The sequence below is a fragment of the Trachypithecus francoisi genome, unplaced genomic scaffold (genome assembly GCF_009764315.1).
Source record: "Trachypithecus francoisi isolate TF-2019V2 unplaced genomic scaffold, Tfra_2.0 Lachesis_group9, whole genome shotgun sequence".
Classification (NCBI taxonomy): Eukaryota; Metazoa; Chordata; class Mammalia; order Primates; family Cercopithecidae; genus Trachypithecus; species Trachypithecus francoisi.
In genome coordinates this window covers 15,150,298-15,175,422 of record NW_022681474.1, presented here as the reverse complement: position 1 = coordinate 15,175,422, position 25,125 = coordinate 15,150,298, and the positions used below count along the sequence as shown (strand labels likewise).

At 51.2% G+C, this 25,125-nt stretch overlaps 1 protein-coding gene and 1 long non-coding RNA gene across 2 annotated transcripts in view; one reads left to right on the top strand and one right to left on the bottom strand.

Moving 5' to 3' along the window:
- Positions 1 to 24,342, top strand: part of ADARB2 (adenosine deaminase RNA specific B2 (inactive)) — a 509,391-nt gene extending 485,049 nt beyond the window's left edge. Inside the window, exons 8-10 of the mRNA XM_033208520.1 lie at positions 5,911 to 6,092; positions 22,332 to 22,510; positions 24,016 to 24,342. Of these exons, the coding sequence (XP_033064411.1) occupies positions 5,911 to 6,092; positions 22,332 to 22,510; positions 24,016 to 24,192 (538 nt within the window). The 3' untranslated portion in view covers positions 24,193 to 24,342. The remainder of the gene's footprint in view (positions 1 to 5,910; positions 6,093 to 22,331; positions 22,511 to 24,015) is intronic.
- On the bottom strand, positions 23,158 to 23,929 carry LOC117082045. Its single transcript, XR_004436430.1, has 2 exons — positions 23,815 to 23,929; positions 23,158 to 23,406 (listed from the first exon to the last, which is right to left on the bottom strand). It is a non-coding gene; the product is annotated as an uncharacterized LOC117082045 (long non-coding RNA).
- Positions 24,343 to 25,125: the final 783 nt, after the last annotated feature.

Genomic DNA, 25,125 nt, shown 5'->3' with positions numbered 1-25,125 from the left:
GGTCCCCGCACAGGTGGCCGAGGTGAGGAGGAATCATCCGGACCTGGGAATGGAGAGACGTGCCTGGGGATCATCCTCTTCGCTCTCGTGCTGAGGAATTTTACGTTTTACCAGCGTGTTGCAGGTAGACTTGGCCGGAGAAGTTATATCAAGAAAAAGCGTGTTTTTCAGATAGGTTTTTAAGGAGAGAAATGTGACATGTGTGGCCTGGAAGTAATATACTGAAAATAATTGGAAGCGGCTGAATATCCCACCCACCCCACCTGATCCCAGCTGCCCCGTGCCCCCACCTGACCCCAGCGGGCTGCCCCGTGCCCCCACCTGACCCCAGCGGGCTGCCCCGTGACCCCAGATGCCTCACACCCCAAATGTCAGCAGTCAGGATGGCGTCCACCCAGTCTTGGTCCATCCTGGCCACTGCAGCGGAACATGCTGGTCCGCCACAGGAATTTGCTCCTCTTGGTGCTGGAGGCTGGAGGCCAAGGTCTCGGCTCCAGCAGTTTCCGTGTCTGGTGAGGCTTCCCAGGTGGTAACAGCGCCCTGTGCCTTGTCCTCCCATGGTGGAAGGGGCTGGGGAGCACTCTGGGAGGTGAGGATGCTATGTGAATTTTTGGGAACACGAGCAATCGGACCACAGAGCCTGGGGGTGTGCACTGTGCTCCCTTCCCCTTGGCCTGACCTGTGTGAGCTCCTGGGGAAGCTGCGGGCAGCCCAAAGACCCCTCAGGCTGTGCCGCGGACTCCCGTGAGTTGACTCCTGCTGTGAAGCAAACCACCCCAAAACCCTAGGGCCACCTAAAGCCTGTTGCACGTGGCCCGAAAACAACAAGGCCCTCGGGTACTCCCAAGCCCTCCCTTTGAGCTCGGGGGCTGGCTCACTTCATCCCCACGTGGCACCAGCCGAGGCAGCCCCCGGGCAGCAGGGACCCCTTTCCTGGCAGATCAGCTGGGGTGGGTGGAGGCCCTGGATCTGCTTCACGGACTCAGGAGTCTCCGCAGAATGGCGGCCGGGACCTGAGGGAGCACCCAGGAGGTCAGAGGACCCAGTCCCAGGTGGCATCATCCCACCGCCTCGGGCTGAGACGTCCCAAGCTGCAGAGGCTCAGGGCAGATGCAGGCCCACCCTGTGGGTGTCACGGTCACACTGAGGAAGAGCCTGTGGGGTGGGTCGCTGCGAGCCCAGATGGGTTGCCTCCACCGTTGAACACAACACAGCTGCTGGTGAAGGGACGAACTGTCCATAAGCTTCCTCCTACGCTTCAGGCACCTCCATCTGCACACCAGACCGGTGCTCAGCAATGCCAGGAGATTTAAACCACAGGCACCTGAGGGCCAGGGCAGGGGCAGCCCGGCAGGAGGCAGCCACAATGATGCTGGACACACGGAGGGGACCTTGGAGAGGACAGCGTGAGAGCCCGGTGTTTTTAGAGCAGTCACAAGCGTCCTACGTGATGTGATGGTCAAGGCCAGCAGGAGCCGGTGAGGGGCAGAGGGTCCACGCGGCAGAAGGTGCAGATGGGGCAGCTGCGGCCTCCTGGCCCTGAGGGCGTCCCAGCAAGCCAGGCCCGCTGCCGAGGCACAGGAGCTGTGGGACCCACCGTCAGGCAGGCCAGGGTGTCAAGAATGCACCCTCATTTATGTAACCAGTTCCTGTTAAGACACACTTAGGTGATTTCCCGTTTCTGTTTTGCCGCGCTTTGTCTGCTTTGCAATCACAAACAGCCCCTTCAAGACTGGCCCTATCTGTACATCAGGCATTCCATCGAGAATGCAGATGCTGGGTGAATTCCTAGCAGGCCTGTTATTGAGTCAAAAGGCTGTTGGCTTCTCTTTCACCTAGAAAGGCCCCAGAATAGGTCTGAGTGGCCTGGAAATGGGGTGGGGCCTGTATGCAGAGACATCACGGACTTATTACCTGTCTTGGCAAAAGGTGGGAGGAAGAAGGTGTGAGACAGGGTTTGGGGGTGGGATGTGAAGGAAGGGAAATGTCACCCCCAGACCGGCCAGGGATTCGTCTGTCTCCTGTGCTCTTCCAATGCCGTGAGAGGTCGATACGGCGACTGTGAGCCCAGAACCAGCCCGGAGACGGTGGGTCTCGAACTGAGCAGCCTCAGAGCCACCTGGAGGCTCCTTGCAGTGCCAGGCCCCACCCCAGAGTTCATGAGCCGGCAGCTCCGGGGTGCAGCCAGGAATCTGCATTTCTATCAAGTTCTCAGGTGACGCTCCATGGCTGGCCCAGGCACCCCACTTTGAGGACCACTGAGAAGACAGTCGCTCAGAGCAGCAAGAGAGGGGTCAAGGGAGGCCCCGCGGACCAGCATCACGACCTCACTGGTACCTGACTGTGTTGGTTCCAAATGTGCCGCTTTGCTGCCAAAGTCCTCAACCCCGGCTCCCATGAGAATCACGTGGGCGGCACCGAGAAAGCTGATGGCCGCACTGACTCCCCAGTCCCACCAAAATCCTTGGGGCAGCCAGGCCTCTGGAGATCCTCAAAGCTCCCAGACGATCCCAGCCACAGGCCTGAGAGCCCGCCCTGCAGAGGTGCAGACACCGGGTCTGGTGGTAGCTGAGGACTTTGCCGCAGGCTTCATGTAACTTTAGAGAGTTACATCTCCTCACAGGCCACATCACAGAGGAAAACCAAAGCGTCCAAAACAGGCAAGGGCGGTCCTGTTCCCTGCCTGACGCCGGCGCGCCTGCAGGGACAGCCTGAGGTGTCGTCAACATACCAGAAACCTGTCTTTCCTTCCACTGTGGCCTGGAGGCCGCTGCCTGGACTGAGTGAACAGGTTGCATCTCCCAGCTAAAGAACAGCAGCCTTTTTCCAAGACCTTCCCCACGTATTTGTGGTATTTCAATGATTGACAAATGGACAAAAATATATTTATTTAGGGATTATCTATATTGAAAACTAGACATGGGTTTTTTTCCTCTGTCAACATTGCAGTAATATCGGCTGTTTGAACAAAAGGAGAGGCATTTTTCCATTCAATCCTGAATGCTGAAAATTCTCCAGCTGATATTCAGAAAGACATTTGGTTTCATTGATCACGTTAGCTGAATAAGTTTAAACTCTGGTAGCCAGGCAAGGAGAAGGTTGATTTCCTCTTTATTGTAAAGGCTATTAGGTGGGAAACAGATAGAGAAGTTATTTGTCTTCCGACGGTCCTGCAGCATCACAGCCACTCACATACGTTCCAGAAGTTTTGTTCAAAGCCCGTGCTCTGATGGCATCTAACACTGAGGTGTCTCTTCTAGGAATCCCAATTTTACTTTTTAACTCGTGGCTTATTTCAAGAAGGTGCTTTGTCACAGATAGTGAAAATGTACTTTTCCCTGCTTTAATTTATAAGACATTTTAAGACTGAGAATTAACAGGCTCACTGGGACACAGAACCTGGAGCCCTGGGCCCTGCACAGGGTCCTTTCCTGGGCCTTGTTTTCTGGCATCTCCAAATCTGAGGAGGGGCCTCTCACACCCCGAGGAAGGCCACACTGCTGAATCTCCTCCCAGCTTTTGATCTGTCCTCTGGTCTCAGATTCAAAGGAACAAGCCAAATCCCTCAACCGCTCCTCAAAAACGTTGGCATTGGCCAGACGCGGTGACTCACGCCTGTGATCCCAGCACTGTGGGAGGCCAAGGTCGGTGGATGGCTTGAGCCCAGGAGTTCGAGACCAGCCTAGGCAACATAGCAAGACTCTGCCTCTATGACAAATACAAAACAATTAGGCTGTAGCGAGCTACGGCTGCACCACTTGCACCACCATACTCCAGCCTGGGTGACAGAGTGAGACCCTGTCTAAAAAAAACATACAAAGACCAGGTTCAGTGGCTCACACTTGTAATCCTAGCACTTAAGGAGGCTGAGGTAGGAGGATCGCTTGAGCCCAGGAGTTCAAGACCAACCTGGGCAATATGGCGAAACCATGTCTCTATTAAAAAAAGAAAAAAAAAAAAACACACACACACAGAAAACACAGCCGTTGTTCCCTGAAGGAAAAGCTCAGTTACAAAAAATTTCCTTTCCCAGGATTTGTTGCTATTCTCTGACTTATCAGTGAACATCAAGGAAAAGATTGACTCTGAAGAGCCACCATCCGAGATCCAGGCAGATACGCTGTGGAATCTGTGGAATGAAGGCCCTCGGTGACAGGTGCTCTGTGGCCTCCAACCGTCCGAGATCCAGGCAGACACGCTGTGGAATGAAGGTCCTTGGTGACAGGCGCTCTGTGGCCTCCGAACGTCCAAGATCCAGGCAGACATGCTTTGGAAGGAAGGTCCTCGGTGACAGGTGCTCTGTGGCCTCTGACTGTCTGAGATCCAGGCAGACATGCTGTGGAATGAAGGTCCTCGGTGACAGGCGCTCTGTGGCCTCCAAACGTCCAAGATCCAGGCAGACACATTATGGAATGAAGGTCCTTGGTGACAGGTGCTCTGTGGCCTCCAACCGTCCGAGATCCAGGCAGACACGTTGTGGAATGAAGGTCCTCAATGACAGGCACTCTGTGGCCTCTGTCTCATCCTACCCTTCAGAGTGCCCGACCTTGCCCCCCTGGTAGAAGCTCACGCATCCAGCGGCCAGCCCTTCCCTTGCTTTCTGGGAGAAACACCGTGACTTGTAGAAATGACCACAATATTTTTTTAAATGAAGTTATGCAAATCTGATAGACTGAGGTAAATGTTTCATAAAACCAATGACTGTTTAAATTGTAGGACTAAATTGTTTGTATATAAATATTACCTTTTATATTCCATTTGAGTTTTATGTAGATGAGCACATTACTTTAATGACCTGCATTTGCGGAGGGAGAGAGGGAGAGCGGCTCCCCGAAACCCCCACCAGCCAGATGGCTGCCTTTTCTTGCATGAGATTAAAAGATGTTTCTCATTCACGGAGATGCTTCTGAGGCAAATTAATATCGCTGGCTAAATTGCTTGTGTTTTTGGAATAAAATCTAAAGAGAACTTTTTAAAGCAATTGGTGTCACAGGTTCTCGGAGAAGATTACTCTCCAGGTAGATTCGGTAATTAATGGAAAGAATTCTGTGTTAATTGACTGCTTCGGGAAGGGAAATGTAATGACTCCTTATTAATCATGAAAAGAGACGCTGCATGCGGGATGGCAGTAATTGCTCTAACAGTGGAGAAATGTTAATTAATGAAAAGAACAATGATGTAAGAAATTAGCTGCATAACACTTGCTGCTGAAGGAGGTAGGATTTTAAGCACATTATTTAGAGTGGAAACCACAGAATGTCGCCTTGAAAAACACACACTCTTGCCACCCAAATTTAAGGGGGAAAACCTGTCAACGCTCTCGGCATTTTTGCTTGAAGAAACAAAGACATTCACCCCAGAGCTATATTTATTTCAAACAAAATGGCCTTGTTGTTCATCTCCAGTCCGGGCTTCTGAAAGCAAAATCATCCCCAGACCAAAACGAGGTCATTTATTAATGTAATTTCAACACCTTAGGTCATTTTGACTCCTAAGGACAAAGGGAATACAAAGTACTTTTCCCTAAACTAAAACAAATTCCATTTATAATATTTCCCAGCTAATATAAAGAAAAATTCAGATTCACTTTCCAGACAGAGTATCTTTTTAAAAAAATCTAATTCTAAGTCCCAGAGAGAACATAACAGCTTCCACTCTTAACGACTCATTTTCAGAAAAGGGAGCAGCATTTGTTAGCACACAGGGACCTGCAGAGCCCAGTCCCAGGCGACAGTGTCCCCAGAGCCCCCCTGATGGCTGGGTTGAGTCTGGGGCACTCCCAGCCAGCGCCCCACAGGTCCACACGATGGGGAAAGTGACAGGTCCTCAGGACCAGGCCGCAGAGGGGCGGAGGACCGGGCTCCCTGGGCTCCCGGGTGGGGCCCCGCTGACCACTGGCTCTCCCCACAGGTGGAACGTCCTGGGGCTGCAGGGCGCGCTCCTGTCCCACTTCGTGGAGCCCGTGTACCTGCAGAGCATCGTGGTGGGCAGCCTGCACCACACGGGCCACCTCGCACGCGTCCTGAGCCACCGCATGGAGGGTGTCGGCCAGCTGCCCGCCTCCTACCGGCTCAACCGGCCTCTCCTCAGCGGTAAGAACCCCCGTCCCGGGGGCCCTCCGCCTCCTTCCCACCGCCAGGCCAGACGCAGCTGTGCCCGGCGGTGCCATCCCCGGCAGACTGCACCCATGTTGGCTAGTGGCAATTTAGGATTTAATAGGCAAAGTCCTACGATTTTAAAAAGGAAAACTGATGAGAGGTTTCAGCGTCTCTCTGCATATAGCAAACAAGCCAGGTCTTGACGTGAATTCACGACTGTGTAACCACGCTGTTTTCAGAATGGGTCGTGGTGCTGTTTTCACAGCGGTGTCTGAAGGAGCCCTGAAAACAGAATCGCTAGCGCTGGGCTCACCCGAGAGGCCCCACCTGCCCGCCCACAGGAGGCGATGCTGAGGAAGAGCCAGGTGGGCAAGGAGGGGCAGGGAGAGGGGGCACGAGGACCACACGACGGAGCAGGTCTTCGGGCCCTTCGCACCCTTCAGAGGCTGCAAGGTGACTCCGCAAGCACTGGGCCGGCTCTGCACCAGGGTTCCCCACAGCCCAGATGTCCTCAGAGACCCGAGCCTCCCCGAGCCTCCACTTCCCCACGTTACCTGGGGCCTGCCCGGGCTGCCTGGCACACAGCCAGTTGCAAGGATGAAGAGTCCCTTGGCAGCTGTGAGGTGCCCTAGAAAGACCGGGGAGTGGTCTCGGGAGGGTTTTGTGAAGGACACACTGACCGGAGGCGGCTCCCTGCCTTTCACGGAACGACGGAAAGCCAGGGGAGGGTTCCGCAATCGCTGCCAGCCTCGTGCTGGGCCTTCAGAACACCAGGTCTTCGAGCCAGCCCCCTTGCTGGAGTGGGAGAGCTCTCTGAAGGGCCTAGCTGTGGCAGAATCAGGCAGATATGTGAGGCAAACAGAGACAACCTGTGCCCCAGCAAGGAGGGTGACACCACGGGCTTGGCAGGGTTAGGTCTTAAACCAAATCACCGGAAACACAAAGCAGGACGATAAAAGGGTGGTGTCCTGCTGCAGCTGAGAGTCCCTGGACCTAGGACTTCTTCCCAGGACTCTGAAACTGCTCAAATGATAAGATCGGGGTTAAATAGGGATTCGTGGAGGCAGGAGTGGGAGCTTTTTTTGGAATAAATAATTTGTGAAAAGCACCTAACTGTGCTGCTCGATTTTCACACCAGCCAATGACAAAGGTTATTATCTCTGTCTTTTTATTTTTTTATTGAGACAGGGTCTCTCTCTGTCACCCAAGCTGGAGCACAGTGGTGCTCCCTCAGTTCACTGTAAGCTCCGCCTCCCAGGTTCAAGCAATTTGTGTGCCTCAGGTTCCCGAGTAGCTGGGACCACAGGCATGCACCATCACACCTGGCTAAATTTTGTATTTTTAGTAGAAATGGGGTTTTACTATGTCGGCCAGGCTGGTCTTGAACTCCTGGGCTCAAGTGATCCACCCGTCCCAGCCTCTCAAAGTGTTGGGATTATAGGCGTGAGCCACAGTGCCCGGCCCCTCTGTTGTCTTAATGTGGGATGGGAAGAGACTCAGAAATTCAACACCTTGCCCAAACCCCTCATCAGTAGGGAGCAAGGACTTGAACTCAGATCCGATTGGCAGTAAACGCCCAGTTCCTTCAGCGTGCCACTCTGCATTCTGGGCAGTGTGGTGCGGTTTCTTAGGGCAGTTGTCCGTGTTTCTAATCATACAGAAACTAACAATGAGAGGCCTCGCAGCAAGAGGCCGCAGCTAAGGGAGGGGTGGCCGCTGCTCCCACGTCGTTGCCAAGACACCCACTGGCCGCCGTCTCCCACCAGGCGAGGGCCTAAAGGTGCGCCTCCAAGCCACAGCCCATACAACTCTATGCATTGTTGAAATGGCCAATCACTGCAGTGAGTCTGGACCCAGTTTCAACCTCTTTCTTGCTTTCCTGTTTCCTTTGGTTCTTTCCCCTATTTTTCCTTAAAACAGTGACGACTACTTACTCACTGTGGTAGAACAGAAAAAACTGCTCTGGAGTGGGCCCCAAAAAGCGCTGGAATCACCGGTTTGGAACTCAAAGCAAGTGTTCCCGCGCTGGGGGCCCACAAGGCCTCGGTGCAGTTCTCAGATTTCAGAGTTAAACCTGAGAGGATTTTCACCTGTTGGAAGTGGGCCCTGTGATCTTTTTCTGTGCGTTTTCCTTAGACCATCCTCGTTCTGTGTCCAGTGCCTAGTGAAGGGCTTATTTAAGTTTGTGCAGCATAAGGAAATACAGACTACAAATGCAACCACGTCCTCCCCAAGTCACCATCAACGGAACAGGTTTTGCCCTCCCTGGGCCCTGGCGTGTAACCCTCGGCAGCCAGTCTCCCAGTGCTGATTTTCAATCATGTGTCGATCTGGGAACATGTCAACATAAATAAAAACAGGAATTTCGAATCCTAAGTGTGAACACAGTGAATTTTAGAAAACGCAATTAGAGAAATTCAGATCCACCTGACATCATTGAGCCGCACAGATAATGGCCAAGCCCGAGAGACACCTGTCTGCTTCCGATCCCAGGTGGCACCTGCCTACTTCTACTCCTGATCCCAGGTGATACCTGCCACACCACAGCCAGCGCAGCCTGACTAAATATTTCAGCCTCCATTTACATGCTTATTGGGAATCTGGTTTTTATTATTTTGGAGATGCAAATGAGCCTAAATGTTGGTATCTTGCCTGCACGCAACCCGTAAGCTGTCCCTGCATTGTTATTGATGGACATTTAAAAACCAATCATGCAAATTTTGAAAGGAAATCATCAGAATTTCTTGCACCAAAAGAGAAAGAGATCTTGCATCGGGATAATAATAAAAAGCCCCCTCAAATAAGCAAATGAAGTTTGCTTGAAGCTTCCCTCAAGGTCAGTTTGCAGAATTGCCTTAGAAGATGAAGCTTATGTAGTAGCAGAATGAGACCAGGCGATTTAGATATAGCTAAATCAGCTCTGAGTTAAAAAGCAGCAGCCAAGCTGAAACAGATACCCTTACTCACACAGTCATAGGATGCATATTAACGTTCTTGAAGAATATACTTGAAAAATTCTGCACTTACCAGTCTAAACCTACGGCAAAACTTCAGGACCAGAAGCCCATTTCGAGGCTGCCTCAAACCCTAAATCCTTCAGCAAAAGTTGCATTATTTCCTGAGTACAGATAGCCTAAAGGAGTTTGCCCTTGGTCCTTCTCAGTGAATTCAGTAAGATGAACAAAATGATGGAGACAGTAATTAATAAAAATCTATGCTTTGATTAATCATCCTTTTAGGAAAAAGTGAGATGAAAGAGCCACTTTGACAGCCTGTTCCACCAAGCTGAGGATATATGCTTCTCCGAGCTTTCAACATCAAGGCTAAATTTTTATTTCTCTTCATCAAAGAAAAAAACAAAAAACAAAGGGGAAAAAATCAGGGTAGGATAAATTCGTTGTTTGTGTTAATGGCATATTTAACAGATATGTTGTCAATGATTAATTTCTTAGTCCACACTGAAGATAAAACTGTGATTATTTTTATAGCCCACCTCAAGGTCTTGGCAATGAACATGAAATCTGAGAGATGGATCCAGAGAATTGATTGTTAGAACCGTGACTTGTTTAAGACTCCTGGTTTATGTTCGTTTGATGAACACTGCAGTGCTGGTGATAAAATAGAGGAGAACACGGGCTGTCTTCCTTCACAGCACACACATTCCCGGAGTCGTGAAAATGGCCAGCTGGGGCGTCTGAAGCCCTTTCAGGTGTCCATGTTTCACAGTAACCCCATTTGTCAGAAAGAAGTTTGATACTTACTGAAATGTGTACCAATACTAGCTTATGAATTTTGCACAATGCTACCTATTTTTGGCATTCAAAGTATCTCTCTGTTGCCATTTATGTCCATATTTTTTATGAGTCCAGATTTTCAAAATGTTGTCACACTAAGTTGAAGAAACTTCTATGGAGTATCAGGCCTCTTTAATTCAGGAGAAATTCCTGAAATTAATGATCATTAAGAGTATTTTGCAAAATAACATATTAGCAAAGCAGTAGCAAATATTTTCTTGTATCCAGATGGTAAGTGATTTGCAATATTATTTTTACATTAAAACAGAGGTCTACTATGGAGTAACCTACAACATTTTTGCAAATGTTTAGTAATAAACACATAAGCTTTACAAAAATATTTTAGCAGCCTGCTGTATCGTACAGTCACTAGAGCTAGGAATTTATCCTCCTGTGCCCTTGCAGGAATTTTTGGTGGAAAAAATTATAAATCTTGCTAGAATAATCTAAAAGCAGTCTTAGCTAGGTGTGGTGGCTCATGCCTATGATCCCAGCACTTTGGAAGGCTGAGGTGGGAGGATCACTTGAGGCCAGGAGTTTGAGACCAGCCTGGCCAACATAGCCAGACCCCATGTCTACAAAAAAAAAAAAAAGAAAAGAAAAACAATCCTAATATCTTTTCATGAGAACTAAAAAAGTTAGATTCAACAAAGAACTATTTAATGAGACATTTTTTAAGATTAGCACAGAAATTTCTTTTTTTTTTTTTTTTTTTTTTTGAGATGGAGTCTTGCTCTGCCACCCAGGCTGGAGTGCAGTGGCCAGCTCTCAGCTCACTGCAAGCTCCGCCTCCCGGGTTCACGCCATTCTCCTGTCTCAGCCTCCCGAGTAGCTGGGACTACAGGCGCCCGCCTCGTCGCCTGGCTAGTTTTTTGTATTTTTTTTTAGTAGAGACGGGGTTTCACCGTGTTAGCCAGGATGGTCTCGATCTCCTGACCTCGTGATCCGCCCATCTCGGCCTCCCAAAGTGCTGGGATTACAGGCTTGAGCCACCGCGCCCGGCCTAGCACAGAACTTTCTAGGCAAGTTAGATGACACATAGCTTATGATAAATTTAAAATTATTGAAAAACCTTGTTTTCATTTTCTGGAGAATCCTGTTAAAAGTATTTTGTATAATAATTAATTTTCATTTAATTTCCACCACGATCTTAAGGAATTGTTTCCCAATAGAATTTAAGCAACAAACTTAATTCCATTGCTCCTGAGAATTGTATCACTGACTCCAGGAAAATCCTTCAGTTGTCAATACATTAAATGTATCCAACATTGAGAAATTGATCAGCATAATCCAGGCATTTGCTTAATCATTCAGCAAGTGTGTATTGATGATTTACAAAGTGGCGGGCACAGTCCTACACTGAGAATAGAGCAGTGAACAAAACAGTCAAAACTCCACACCTCAGGGTGATTGCATTCCAGCAGGGGAGATGGACAAACAAAATATGAGTGCTTTGTCAAAAAATAAAAAAACAAGACAAAAGAAGGATTAAAAAGTGACCCTCAGCTCTAATAAAAGGGTCAGGAGCACTCTCGGTTTGGTGGAGACACTGGCACAGTCCTGAAGGAATGAGGGAATGGAGCTGGGAGGACTCCCACAGGGTTTTGTGAAATGGGCAGGGTTGGGCTGAGAGTGTGGGGTAAGCAGCGGGAGAGAGAGGCTCTCTGGAAAGGCCGCAGCAGGCTTCCTCTCCCTTCTCACCAAGGGAAGATTCCAGCTGGTTTCAGGTTGCTGTTTGGTTCCCAGACCTGAAACAATCATGTGGGCCTGGCTTCGGTAGGGTTACGAAGGTGGTCGCAGGGCTAAAGGGAAAAGTGCAGACTAGGACAGTGCCGGTACTGTAAAAGCCACCTAGCCCCCACCGGCATCTTAGGATGCCAGACTCTCCCCCTCCCCACCGCCCCCCGTGCTTTGCTGGCTCGGGGGCTAGAAAGCCTCGTTCTGCTGCAGTGAGCCATACCTCCTTCAGAAGCCTCGGGCTAAGAGCACCATCCCTCTTCTTCTGAACTGAATCAGCCTCTCCATGGACATCCCTCATTGCTCACAGTCACATCCTTGGAGTCAAAACTCTGAGGTTTCTCTGGCATGAAAATCTTTCAACATCGTCTCTGCCTAGATGTGCTCTTCTACCCAGGCATGCAAAGCTCTGCCATTCTGAGAGAGAAATGTTTGCCAATCACAAAACTTAATGAGAGACTAAAGACCCTTATTTAAAAAAAAAAAAAAAAAAAAACTGTGTCCAGCATTGACAGATATAGAATGATGGTCCCCTGAAGATTCTGTAAAATTCTGGAGAATCCCACTCCCATGGGGCTGCACTGCAAACAGAGGACGGCGGGAGACATTGGCGGGGCACCTGCAATTCTCCTTGGTGGCACCAGAGAGTGAACGGGAGAGGGAAGAGTTGCCAGGCCAGGACCTGGGGAAGGACAGGGATGGGAAGTGAGATCTTCCGGTAAGAGTCCGTGGGAAGCTGAAGGGCTGAGACATGCTTCAGCAGCCACGGGAGGCTAAGGGGGCAGGTGGGCCTGCCTCCCAGGGCCAAGGTAGGCTCAAGGCAAACAGCCCCTTACAGTGTTTACAGCTTGAAATGATCTCCGCTCCTGATTTAAATTAAGATGATCCTATTACTCATTAGATCAAAATAACTCTACAAAAAATGTATAAATACAATATGGCCACACACAAAAAAATAAGCAGACACAGGAGATAAAACCCAAATCCAGAAGAAACAACAGGCAGCAGGACAGATCCTAATATAACCACGCTCAGTAGGAGAAAGGACATTTTCTAAAGCAAGATGGAACACTTAGGGAGAGAGATGAAAGCTCAGAAAAAAATAGAACCAAATAGGAATTTCAGAAATACAGAAAATAAAATAATTTGGTTAACAGAGTAAACAGAGGATGGTTTAATACCAAATAAACACAGCACAAGAGATAATTAATAAATGGGAGCACAGTTCTGAAGAAAACATCCAGAATGCAGCACAGAAGGCAGAAAGGATATATGGAGGATGGATGGATAGATAGATAGATAGATAGATAGATGATAGATAGATGATTGATAGATGATAAATGATAGATAGATGATAGATAGATAATAGATAATAGATAGATGATAGATGATAGATAATAGATAGATGATAGAGGATAGATAGCTAGATAGAGATTGATAGATATTTATTTTAAGGAATCAGCTCATGCAATCGTGTGGGCTGGCAAGTCTAAAATGTACAGGGCAGGCCAGCAAGCTGGAAGTTTCAGCAGGAATGGAAGTGGCACATCTAGAGTCCACAGGCCATGTGGAGGCAGAATTTATTTTTCTTCACAGAACCTGAGTCTTTGCTCTTCAGACCTTCAGCAGATTGGATGAGGCCCAGCCATGTTGCAGAGCGTTACCTGCTCTATTCAAAGTCTAACAAGTTAAATGTTAATCGCGTTGAACGTGCCTTCCCAGCATTTTCTGGGACTGCCGGTTAATCTCACAGTTAATCTAGTTGGGTGCTCTAGCCTAACCAAGGGGACACATAAAATGAACCATCACACACAGAAAGTATGAAAGAGAGCTGAGAGCGGGAGAGTCGGAATGCATGTAATAAGAGTTCCAGAAAAAGAAAGAAAAAGTAATGGAACAGGAGAGATATTTAAAGAGATCGTAACTAAGAATTTTCCAAGACAAGCAAAAAGCATCCAAACTCAGATTTGAAAAGCACATTATACTCCAAGAATTTTTTTTTTTTAATTCTCATCTCAGTGGTTAAATTGCTGAAAAACAGACCAAAAAATCTTAAAAGCAGTCAGGAAATGAAAGATAAATTCACCTCAAAGGAGCTAAATCAGACTGAAAACTGATTCTCAGAAGACAAAAAAACAATGAAATGGCGTCTTTAAAATGCCGACAGAAAAACAATCTCAACTTACGATCCGATATCAAGAAAAAGTATCCTTCAAAAACGAAGGTGAGACAGCGTTTGCAGACAAACACTGACAGTCTAACTCCTATGGGATCACTCTACAGGAAACACTCAATGTGTTATTTGGGCTTAAGAAAAACGATCTCAAATGGGTAATGCGGACTGAAGAGCAATGAAAACCAGCCACACTTTTATCTAGCTTGAAACCTGGCGTATTACTACATTTTGAGTACTAGGGCAGAAAAATACATAATTTGGAACAAAAGACCCTATTCCCCCAAAGTCCCTTTGTCCCGTATCTTTTGAAATAATGGCAAGCCTTACAGAAGCCAAAGGTCATGTCATTATCAGGCTGAAAAATGAAAAATGCAGATTCTTTCCTCTGCCATGGAAATTTCACATTTTCTGAAGCCTCCTATGAGCCTCTGTGCTTTAAACTCGGGAGAACCCGAGCAGTCGTCCATCCTCGCAACTCCTCGGCTGTCTCTTAGGAATAAAGTTCCTGGAGATCAGTGGAGGCACAAACCCTCCTGAGAGGACACCACCCGGGCCTCAGCATCCCTGGACGTCACGGCCGTCCCAGCAGAACTCGCACCCGGGACATTCACAGACAGTGCAGCCAGTGTGGCCCGTCCCACGCCCTGCAGAGCCTGCCTTCCAGCCTCTCAGCACCTCCGTCTCAAACCAGTCACATGAGGGAAGGTGAGGAAAAGCCACCACGGTCTCTGTGTTTTCAACATTCATATTCCCTTCTGGCTTGCAGGAACCCACAGAATTTTTTTTTTTTTTTTTTTTTTGAGATGGAGTCTCGCTCTGTCACCCAGGCTGGAGTGCAGTGGTGCGATCTCAACTCACTGCAAGCTCCGCCTCCCGGGTTCACGCCATCCTCCTGCCTCAGCCTCCCAAGTAGCTGGGACTACAGGCGCCGCCACCACGCCCAGCTAATTTTTTTGTATTTTTAGTAGAGACGGGGTTTCACCGTGTTAGCCAGGACGGTCTCGATCTCCTGACCTCGTGATCCACCCACCTCAGCCTCCCACAGTGCTGGGATTACAGGCGTGAGCCACCGCGCAGGGCCGAACCCACAGAATTTTTTAGGACTATCTCACAGCAGAAAGAACCAGCTGTCCATCCTCAGTTAACCTCACCATCTCCAACCTCCATAGTACATTTTATGCTATGGAATGCACCGTATCAAAGCAAGACAGCAGCTGTAAAATTACTGGCAATTATAAAGATGTCCATATCAATGATAATGAATAAAACGGCATTAATACAGCCTTAGAAGTTAGTTACCCCGGCCGGGCGCGGTGGCTCAAGCCTGTAATCCCAGCACTTTGGGAGGCCGAGACGGGCGGATCACGAGGTCAGGAGATCGAGACCATCCTGGCTAATACGGTGAAACCCTGTCTCTACTTAAAAATACAAAAAACTAGCCGGGCGACGAGGCGGGCGCCTGTAGTCCCAGCTACTCGGGAGGCTGAGGCAGGAGAATGGCGTAAACCCGGAGGCGGAGCTTGCAGTGAGCTGAGATCCGGCCACGGCACTCCAGCCTGGGTGGCAGAGCAAGACTCCGTCTCAAAAAAAAAAAAAAAAAAAAAAAAAAAAGAAGTTAGTTACCCCAAATCCGTAAGTTCACATTAAATGTACCATCTCTACTTCCATTAAAGGCATGTGGGTGTGCGTGAGAGAAAGAGAGACCCCACAGCATGCCTGGCCATATAGAAAACTCAGGAGATCCCTCTGATTCCTTTAGCTTTACGAATCTGTGCATGCCCAGATGGCGTGCTGTTCCGTTCACTCTGCAAAATTAAATGCAGTGCTACCCAGTGACACAGACTTGCCTCACTGCATGTAAAAATTATACTCCTGAAATGTCTTGTGTAAAATTAATTTTGGGAAAGTGAGTTACATTGTAAATACAGTTGGCTTGCTATTTAAAGAAATGCTGTAATGTCTCACTTACAAAATGCCTTTTTTAAAAGGTAAATAAGGATTTTCTTCAAGTCAGGTATCTTTTTATAGCTCCGCGAGCCACAGTAAAACTCACTTTCATACATGAATTGTGGATTCACCCCCCCGGTCCTAGTGATGGTGACGTAACAGGAGTGGTCGTGGTGATCACGGTGGTAGTTGAAGGGCGTTGGTAGGAGTGGTTAATTAACTTGTCAGAGGCCACACTGCTAGTACGTCACAGAAGTGAGTCCAGCTTTTCTCTGCTGCCAGAGCGCACTGCTAACACGACTGTGTGCATTTAGCGAAAAGGTCACACAGTCCCATCGAGTCAATCTCTGCATACCAGACAGCCTGGCAGAATATTCGTGCCAAAGGCTCCAGGAGACCAGCTTATTCCCATACAGATCTGCTCTGAAATACGACAGCTCCCTTAAAAATGTTATCAAAGATGAATGGCCCATATGCTGCATGGTATATTCACAAATTAATAAATGCCAACACATCCCTGAGTCACATACCAGGTTTAACAAGCGTCTGTGAGCGTGGTTCCGTGACAGAAGGCTCAGGGAGAAGCTGCTCAGGTAGCGAGGGCATTATTCCCAAGGCTGCTCGGGCGCAATTACTAAAGAAAATGTGGGCCCGATCCTGCTCACCACCAGGCTACACAGTGTTTCAGGGACACCACCTTTTCTTCCTCACCCTTCCTTGGGCTTCCTACACAAATTTTCAAATCCAAGGTCCTACCGGACAGAGGCCATCCTCACTCAGCAGGTGCACGTGCCAGGTGCCCCATGCGTCTCCAGGTCACTCTGCACGCCCAGCCGGTGGCGCAGAACTGCTCTCTGGGCAGCCACAGGCCCCCACCATCCCGGACCGTCAGCCCCACCGGTCCTCATCACACGCAGAAGGCACAGAGGAAAAGAAACAGATGCCGGGAGAAGCAGCCCACGAGCTGCCACCTGCAAACGCCCCTGTTCTGCGGAGTGTGGGGCCCAGAGCGTGCGGCTGCCCCTCCTCCGCAAAGAGCGCTGCTCACTCCGTCCTTAGACCAGTCCCGAGGTTCACTCCCAGTGGGTCGGACAACAGCCCCACCGATGCCAAGTTCGAATCCCTGACCCTGTAAATTACCTTTTATCTGAAAAAAGGGGTCTTTACAGAGGTGAGTAAACTAAGACGGACGGAGGACGATCTGAATTATCTCAGCGGGTCCTGCCTGCAGCTACCTCTGTCCTTAGAAAAGGGAGGCGGGAGAGATACGGCACATGCAAAGAAGCCGGTGAAAATGCAGGGAGAGACGGGAGCGAAGCCGCCACAAGCCAGGGAGCCCGGGATTGACCAGAGGCTGGGAGAGTCAAGGAGGGTCTCCCCAGAGCCTCTGGATGGGGTACAGCCCTGCCTGCACCTTCAGACTTCCGGCCTCCAGAGCTAGGAGAGGACAGATTTCTGTTCTTTTAAACCACCACATGTGTAGCAATGTGTTACAGCAATCACCTAAAACAAACACAGCCGACAAAAGTACAACGCTCCATGCGTGTGGAAACCACATTAGAACAGACAGGACTGTTCCTGTGTGGCCATTCACGGAAGGCAGGTGCCCAGCGTTCCATGGGGTTAGTTTGGATTTGTCTGAGCTTCTGGATGCCAAAGGTTCACAGGAATGTTGGTCTCACAGGGCAGCCTGCAGAGTGAGAAGCACGGGAGCCCCATGCAAGCGTGTACGTGTTTGTCCACAGCACTGAGGTTTCTGCGTGTGATTTCTCGGGAGGACGCGTTTCTCGTCGGAGCTCAGCTGGCCTGATGCTCAGGTTTTCTCAGTTCAGACGGCACAGTCTCCGTCCTGCGATCGCCACAGGTCTGTTGGCACCTTTCACCGCTGGAGGGAGATTCCCTGAATCCAGGAGACATTTAGGGCTGTGAACTGGGGAAAGGAGGTAGTGCCATGTGTTCTGGGTGGACTGGGTCACTAGATATGTGCTGCTGTGTTATCTTGAGGAACAGGGTGAGACAGACCTGAGCAGGTGCCCCTGCAGCAGCAGACGCCCTCTGTCCTTGGGACTCGAGTTCCATCTTCAATCAGCCGACGCCCACTTCAGGAGGAATGAGCCAGGAGTTAACGCATTTTCACATTTCCAGCCATAGGAGTTAAAATTAAACACAAGCCAGGCTTTCGTTTCTAGGCCTGAGCACGTGTCTTCACCTTGTATGGTTCTGTCTACAACTACTGCTAGCAATGCAATCAGCCTGAGTTAAAGTTTAGCCCTAACACCCTTCAACTCTCGCAAAACCTACTTCTCCATGGCCAGGAATGTGCTCAACAGGAACGCCGTGTGCGAGCAACTGCACCGGCTCCCAGAAGACTCTGCGCATCTTCGTAAAGCACCTGGGAAATTGGTGGAAAATTATAAAATCAATGCACCGTGAGTGGGATCATTCACGTATGAGCAGAAGCCTCCTGAGAAACAAACTGGCTCCCCCGGGTCCAAATAAATAAAACAAAGAAAGGAAGAGTCTGGGGTGACCTGATGTCCCAATGCTGGAGTGTCCTCAGGAGACATCCCAGGATGGGGAGTTACCTCCATGAGTATGATTCGGGCCGCGGGGAAATGGAAAAAGAGTGAAAGCACACGAGGCCACAGCCCTTCCATGTCGGTGAGGAAGAGACGGCCTTCCTGGAGCCTGGACACCTGCTGCGGGAGGGCTGGCCCTGGCGTGGGAAGAGGGCCTGGCTGCTGGCCGCACTGGAGAAGGAAACTCCTGGTTCCTCAGAGCAAGCAGGCTGCTCCTCACTGCACTTCCCCTCACCATGAGGGATCTGTCCCACGGAGAGAGTCATTAACAGCAAAACCTAATGGTGAGACTGACATGAGCATCCGTGTCTCTTTGTACATGAGACTCGAGGGATCTGGGCCATGGTTCCCGCTCCACGGGTGTGATCAGCTGCAGATGTTAGTTACAGCGAAGTCAGAAATGACCATCGGTGTGAATATTCAGGAAAACATCCCAACAATATCTCTCCATGGAAGGTTTATTTAAAAAAAAAAAAAAAAGACAAGAAGGTAGAAGAAAAAAGGACTGCTATTCTTCTAGGCTGCCTTGGGAAGTTTTTCTTTTGCCGGCAGAACACAGAGGGGAGCGGACCCTTCCCTAGGAGCTCAAAGCGTAAGCACACGGTCCTGTCCCCTGCAGAAGACAAATAAAGGGAACAGAATGTGTTTGCCATGAAAGCAACTCTGACCTTCGCTTGTCGGTCGGTTCCTCATTCCCTGGACACAATTAGGTGATTGTAACTAAGTTGGAAACGTTCCCGGTGATCTAACTAGAAACATTTTTGATCTGTGTGACATGGAGAGCACGAAACAAACTGCAGTTGGCCTTCAAATCCTCCTTCCAATGAAGACAACAGCATTCCTAGCCTGGGTGCCCCAAACGTGCTCCCATTTGCCTGATTTGATCTTCACATCACCTGTGAAACAGAAGTCACCTGTCACAGAGCGGTAAGTGGAGGATGACCTCGGGCCACGGGACTCAAACCGCCTGGAACTCCAGCCACCTGGTTCCTGGCCAGTGGGAGAGGCCCCTGGGGTCACCTCCAGGGTCATGGACAGGCTCAGATATTGAAGATTGCTCCTGGGTTTACGTCACTTTCTATGTTAAATAGTAGTCTGTGGGGCTGTTGTAGTTAGAACTGGATGATTTGCAGTGTGATTTTCATCGTCACAGGTGAGCTGAGATGTTATTTACAGCAGGTGCCGTCCTCCCTGTGCACACTCGGACACATGGGACCACACCCTGGCAAGGAGAAGCCCCTGTGCAAGGTTGGACCCCGCGGCCCAACCGCCAGCTCCTTCCTTCCGCCCACCGCGTGTGGAGAAGTGCACGTGCTGGGTTCACACCCACGTCCTCACAGTTGCCTTCCCGGAAGTGTTCGGGCCTCATCATGGCTGGCAGACGGGAGTGTTGGGAGGAAGCCCCATCAGATGGCAGCCAGCCAAGGGCCAGCAATAATTTGCTCACGCTGTCCTCCGCAAAGAGAAGGGAGATGGGCACAGACCAGAGCCAGGGTGTCCTGACAAGGAACCAGGAGGTCCTGTGTAGGCCTCAGGCTCCCAAGGCTTTCCTCTGAGTTCAGACTTTGCAGCTCAGCGCCTCAGTGGTTGATCCTGACAGTCATGGAGACCAGAGGGATGGGAGCAGGAGAAGGAGGGGAGGCCACCTGGTGATGGGAGCAGGAAGGGGAGGGGAGGCCGCCCAGCGCACGCAGATCAGGGCAGTGACTGCCTCTCCCAGTTCCCGGTCATCCCTGACCTTGGCGGCTGGCTCCTCCTGCCCAGGCGGCCCCTGCCCAGTAGGACGTCCACAGCGGCCAACAGGCCAGATTGTCCCTCCTGGCTCTCAGTGGCAGCTGCCACCATGGATCACTTGAAGGAAAAAGGAAGAGCTGACTTGAACGGGATTCACTTGGTGTCCCATCCTGCCCGTCCGAGGCCGGCAGAAGCTCGCCAGGTGACTTTCGAGGTGGGTGGGGTGGGACATCTGCTCAGTCTGCCTACAGAGCTCAGGTTTGTGGATGAAGCTGACAGTAGCAGAGGATCTGGGGTCTGTGGCTGTGCCGCTCTGTAGTGAGTGGGTCTTCCCCTGAATTTAAATGAAGCCAGGCTCCAGGAAGGTGTCGTGAGCTGTGCTACCACATGACATGGGGACAGCTTCCTCCTAGGAGTCTGCTACGGCCGGAACCCACTCGCACCATGCTCAGCCCACCAGGTCTTTGCTGTCAGACCAATCATGACACCTGGGCCTCTCTACCAATAGCCGGTGGCTTCCCGGGGACCTGAGCAGGCACTTGGGTGGCCTGGATGCAATACCCTGGCCAAGACGCCAAGTTCTTCTCTGCAGGCACTGCTGTCTTGCGTGATGCAAGATGGGCCCCCAAGAGCTCAGGGGCCCCACTCCCCTCCAAGCATCGCAGGACAGCAGGCCAGGAAGGCAGGCAGGGCTGGAGAGGCAGAGCTGACCTGCGAGGAGATGTGAATGAGAAGGAGATGCCTGGCCAGCTGGGCTTGGGGAACGCATCGGGTAGGAGGTCCTGCAGGTGCCACGGGAGGTGGGAGATTCAGGAGGAACGAATGGAGCAAGGGATCCTGGGTTATAAACCAAGACTCTCAATGCCACTGCTGTGAGCGGGAGCCTGGACTCCCTGCCGACTCACTCTTATGTGGACCACGCGTCTTCCTATGAGACTCTGAGCAGAGACAGGGCCAAATAGCACATGCCTCCCCGCACTGCCCATGGATGTCTGAGAGCCACGTGTACCATGCCGGGCCCATGAGGAAGCCCTGGGCATGGGAAGCATCCGGCTCTGTCCCTGGGGCACTGCCTCTGGCCTCCCGCAGCCTGTATTCCTCCTATGCCTTCCCCACCCCGAGGGTCACATTGCCAAATGCAGGCTTCAGAAGGGACTGAAAGAGACAATGAACTGGGTGGCAGGGTGGGGCGGGGGGCTCAGCTGCACCTGAATCTCATGTGTTGGAATCCTCAGGCCGTCACAGGGCAGGGTCTCGGTAGGTGCCCCCTGGGGTTTCCAGCCATCTCGTGGCAGCATCTCCAGAAGCCCTAATCAACACAGGAGCACCTCAAGGAGTTAGGGCTGGGGCCACAGGTGGAAGCCAGAAAGTGCCCCACCCCCAGCTGCAAAGCAGCTGCCACCCCAGAGTGGAGACCTCCTCAACACCCCTCTGCAGGGTGAGCCGGGCTGCAAGGACTGTGTGGTCCAGGTTAAAAGTCCAAGCACACAAGGGGCAACACATTTGAAACTCGGACTTCCCTGAAGACGCGGGCTCTCTCTGGACAGGATCAGCATTGTAGGCTGCAGCCCTGCAGCTCACACAGGCACCTGAGCTCAGACAAACCCGCGCTTGGTTTAATGCTCCACTGTCCTCTCGAAATTCTCGGTAACTTTCTAACAAAAGGCCCCATATTTCTGCTTTGCACTGAGTCTCAAACATTCTGTAGCCAGTGCTGTTTCGGGATCACATTGCAGATCAACTGATCCTACACTCGTTTCTGTCTTGTTTTTTTTATTGTTTGTTTTGTTTTTCTCATCAGCTAAACTGTAAGCCCGAGGGAACCAGGCAGCCGCGTGCTGCTTACCAGCCCCGGTGTTTTGCCTCCAGCAGAGCTGGGCCTACAGAGGTGCCCGATAAACATCTCAGATCACTTCCACGTGGCTCTGCTCAGTCATTCACTCCACAAAGATTTATAGAAAGGGAGGGAGTCTGGACGGAGCTTTATTATCGCCAGACTATTAAAATCTTTTCGATTAGAAGGTTGACGCAGGCGCAGCAACGCCATGGACCCGAGGCGGCCACCACGGTCCTGCCCGATTTGCAGCCTCCGCCCTGCGGGTGACACGTGAACTGGCCAGTCCTGAGGATGAAAAGGGAGGACGGTGTACATGGGAATATCTCCTCCCGCTCGGACACAGGCTCCCTTTCCCCGCAGCTGCCCTCGGGGGAGCCCCGTGTGGGGCCAGGAATATTAACGCCCGCCTTTCCCCATCTCCCCTGGCAGGCGTGAGTGACGCCGAGGCGCGCCAGCCGGGGAAGTCGCCCCCCTTCAGCGTGAACTGGGTCGTGGGCAGCGTGGACCTGGAGATTATCAACACCACCACGGGGCGGAGGAGCTGCGGGGGCCCCTCCCGGCTCTGCAAGCACGTGCTGTCTGCGCGGTGGGCGCGGCTGTACAGCAGGGTAGGTCGCACACATCCTTGGAGGGAAACGGGGCCCAGCCAGACCCTGGCTCCAGCCCTAAGCAAACCCCCGGGAGAGGCCACCACTTGGTCTGCAGGGAGGGAGAGGCAGGACACAAAACCCAGCGCCCCTCACGTGTCCTTTTCCCAGCTGCCCAGGCCAGCAGCGTTTCCCCCGTAGGCTAGAGACCCTGTTACTCCAGGCACCGCCCCAACACTACCCCAGGCACCGCCCCCGGACCAGCCTGGAGCTGCGGAAGCAGGAAAGCAGCTCATTGCTGAACCCCTGACGTAACCGGGCACGGCACCGCCTGCTTCATTCCGGGTGTCACAGGAGCAGCTCCTGGGGACTTTTGAAATCGATACTATTCCCGGTTTAGATATCAGAAAACCGACACTCAGAAAAAATGTGTAATTTCCCCAAAACAGGAAATGAATCTCAGGATTAGAATTTCTCCCCAACCCCAAAGCCCAAGCATTTCCACCACATCAGCAATTAGGAGCAAGCTTTCTCCTTCACAAGCAGGGATAACGGCGATATTTCTGGATTTTAGATCAAAATCCACATTGGTATGCGTTTCCAGCATAGACTGTGACCAAAAACAACAAATAACAGAAAAACCAGCCAACATATAAAAAATGCCTCGCTCATTTTTCCATACTTTTTAATCCAAGCAATGACTCCAAGCAGGAATAATAGTGTTGTTGATTTGTCAACTGGTAGAGCAAGGTAGGCATACTGACGCCTAAAATAAACGTTTTCGCCTGCTTAGAGGACATTCAGAATTGCACATATTAGTTCTGAGCTTGGCCAAGATGCCCAGCATCCTGCAGCTCTCAGTCTCTGTCCTGTCCGCTCCTGGAGACTGGGAAGGTCAGGGAAGCATCCATGCCGTCCTGCTGAACAAAAGGGCCCTGTCCTCTTGCACGTGCTCGAGGTGACCCCCCCATAAGTGCCTCCCTGGAAGACCCGCTGTGGGATTTGGAGCTCCCCCACAGCCCCGTCCTTCTCCCTCCTGGCCTCCCCGCCCCGTGGTGGGGGGATTAGAGCTGCATTTGATCCCTGTCTTGTGTTGCTGCTAAGCTTTGCCTGGCACACCTCAGAAAGCTAACAGAGGAATCGCCCCAGCTCCATCATCCTCCTGCTCGGCCAACAGCATGACTCTCACCGGCCCGCTCCCTGCCCACTGTGACGCTGTTTTAGCTCCCACCGTCCCCCTCCGTCCCCCACCCCGCCTGGAGCCCCTGCACAGTGTTCATACTTTTAATAGTAGTCAAGTTTACCCGCTCATTGATCGTTCAGACCTCGGATGAAGCGGGTTTCCTCGATGACTGGGTTTCCTGTGGAATAGCGGGAGGACCTGGTCATGGTTGCTCTCTGTAATAGTGGGAGAAAGAAAAGCAAAAGGCCAAGGCCGGGAGCTGATGCCTGGCGTGTAAAACTCACCTGGCGGAAGCTCCTTTTCTGCTGGTATCTGATTGGCTCTTTCTCCTTCTTGTCCGCAGCTGAGCACACGGACACTCAGCCCGGGAGACACGCCCTCCATGTACTGTGAGGCCAAGCTGGGGGCGCACACCTACCAGTCTGTGAAACAGCAGCTGTTCAAGGCCTTTCAGAAGGCTGGCCTGGGCACCTGGGTGAGGAAGCCGCCAGAGCAGCAGCAGTTTCTACTGACTCTCTAGGCTGCGGGCTCCTGGCTGCTGGAGCTGAGCGGGACGTTGGAGGGACGGGGCCGTGTCTGGGGAGCGACGCGGCGGGTTGGCCGGTTCCCTGCATTCGTTTTCCTTTGATGTTCCAGAAACACGCGAGTGTGCAATGTTTGGACAAGCAACCAGACTGGAATTCAGAATATGCCTCTTCCCAGATCGCTGGCCCCAGAACCCTGTCCCCCACACCCAGGGGCACACGTACTGTTGAGTTAGCACCAACTCTTCCTGTGGCGTCCGAGGGAGGGGCTCCATTCAGGCAAGGGGGCTTAGCTGCGGCCTTGGAAGGAGGCACCGACGCGACTTCAGGCAGAAGTGAGCCTCAGGCCCCGTCCCTGCACCCCACTCCTGTGTGCGCCTCTCGGCACTGTTGGGGTCTAACAAGCACAGCTTTAGGGGGCACATGAAGATAAGCCACAAGCGAAGAGAAAAGCCATGCCCACCTCAGCCCCAGAGAAACCAATAAGAATCCTCTATTATTTTCATTATTCATTTAGGTTTTTATACTCCACCTCCTTTCAAAAAATATTTAAGACGCACGACATTACCGAACACCTAAAATAGAACCAGAGAAACAAAAGCCATTCCCGCAAAGTGAAGGAACAGGTCCCAAAGCCCCCCTGAGGCAGAGTTAAGACCTGTGATGTGGGGAGCCTGGAAACACCTGGCCCACTCGCGCTGTAGAGGTGGGGAGCCTGGAAACACCCAGCCCAGGCGTGCTGCAGAGGTGGGGAGCCTGGAAACACCCAGCCCAGGCACGCTGCAGAGGTGTGGAACCTGGAAACACCCAGCCCACACGCGCTGCAAAGCCACCTACACCTGTTCAGTCCATCACCATGTTTGGTTTATTGTGGCCGATACTGAGAGCCACTGAGGTCTGGGTTGTGTAAGGGTTAGCTACCACCATAT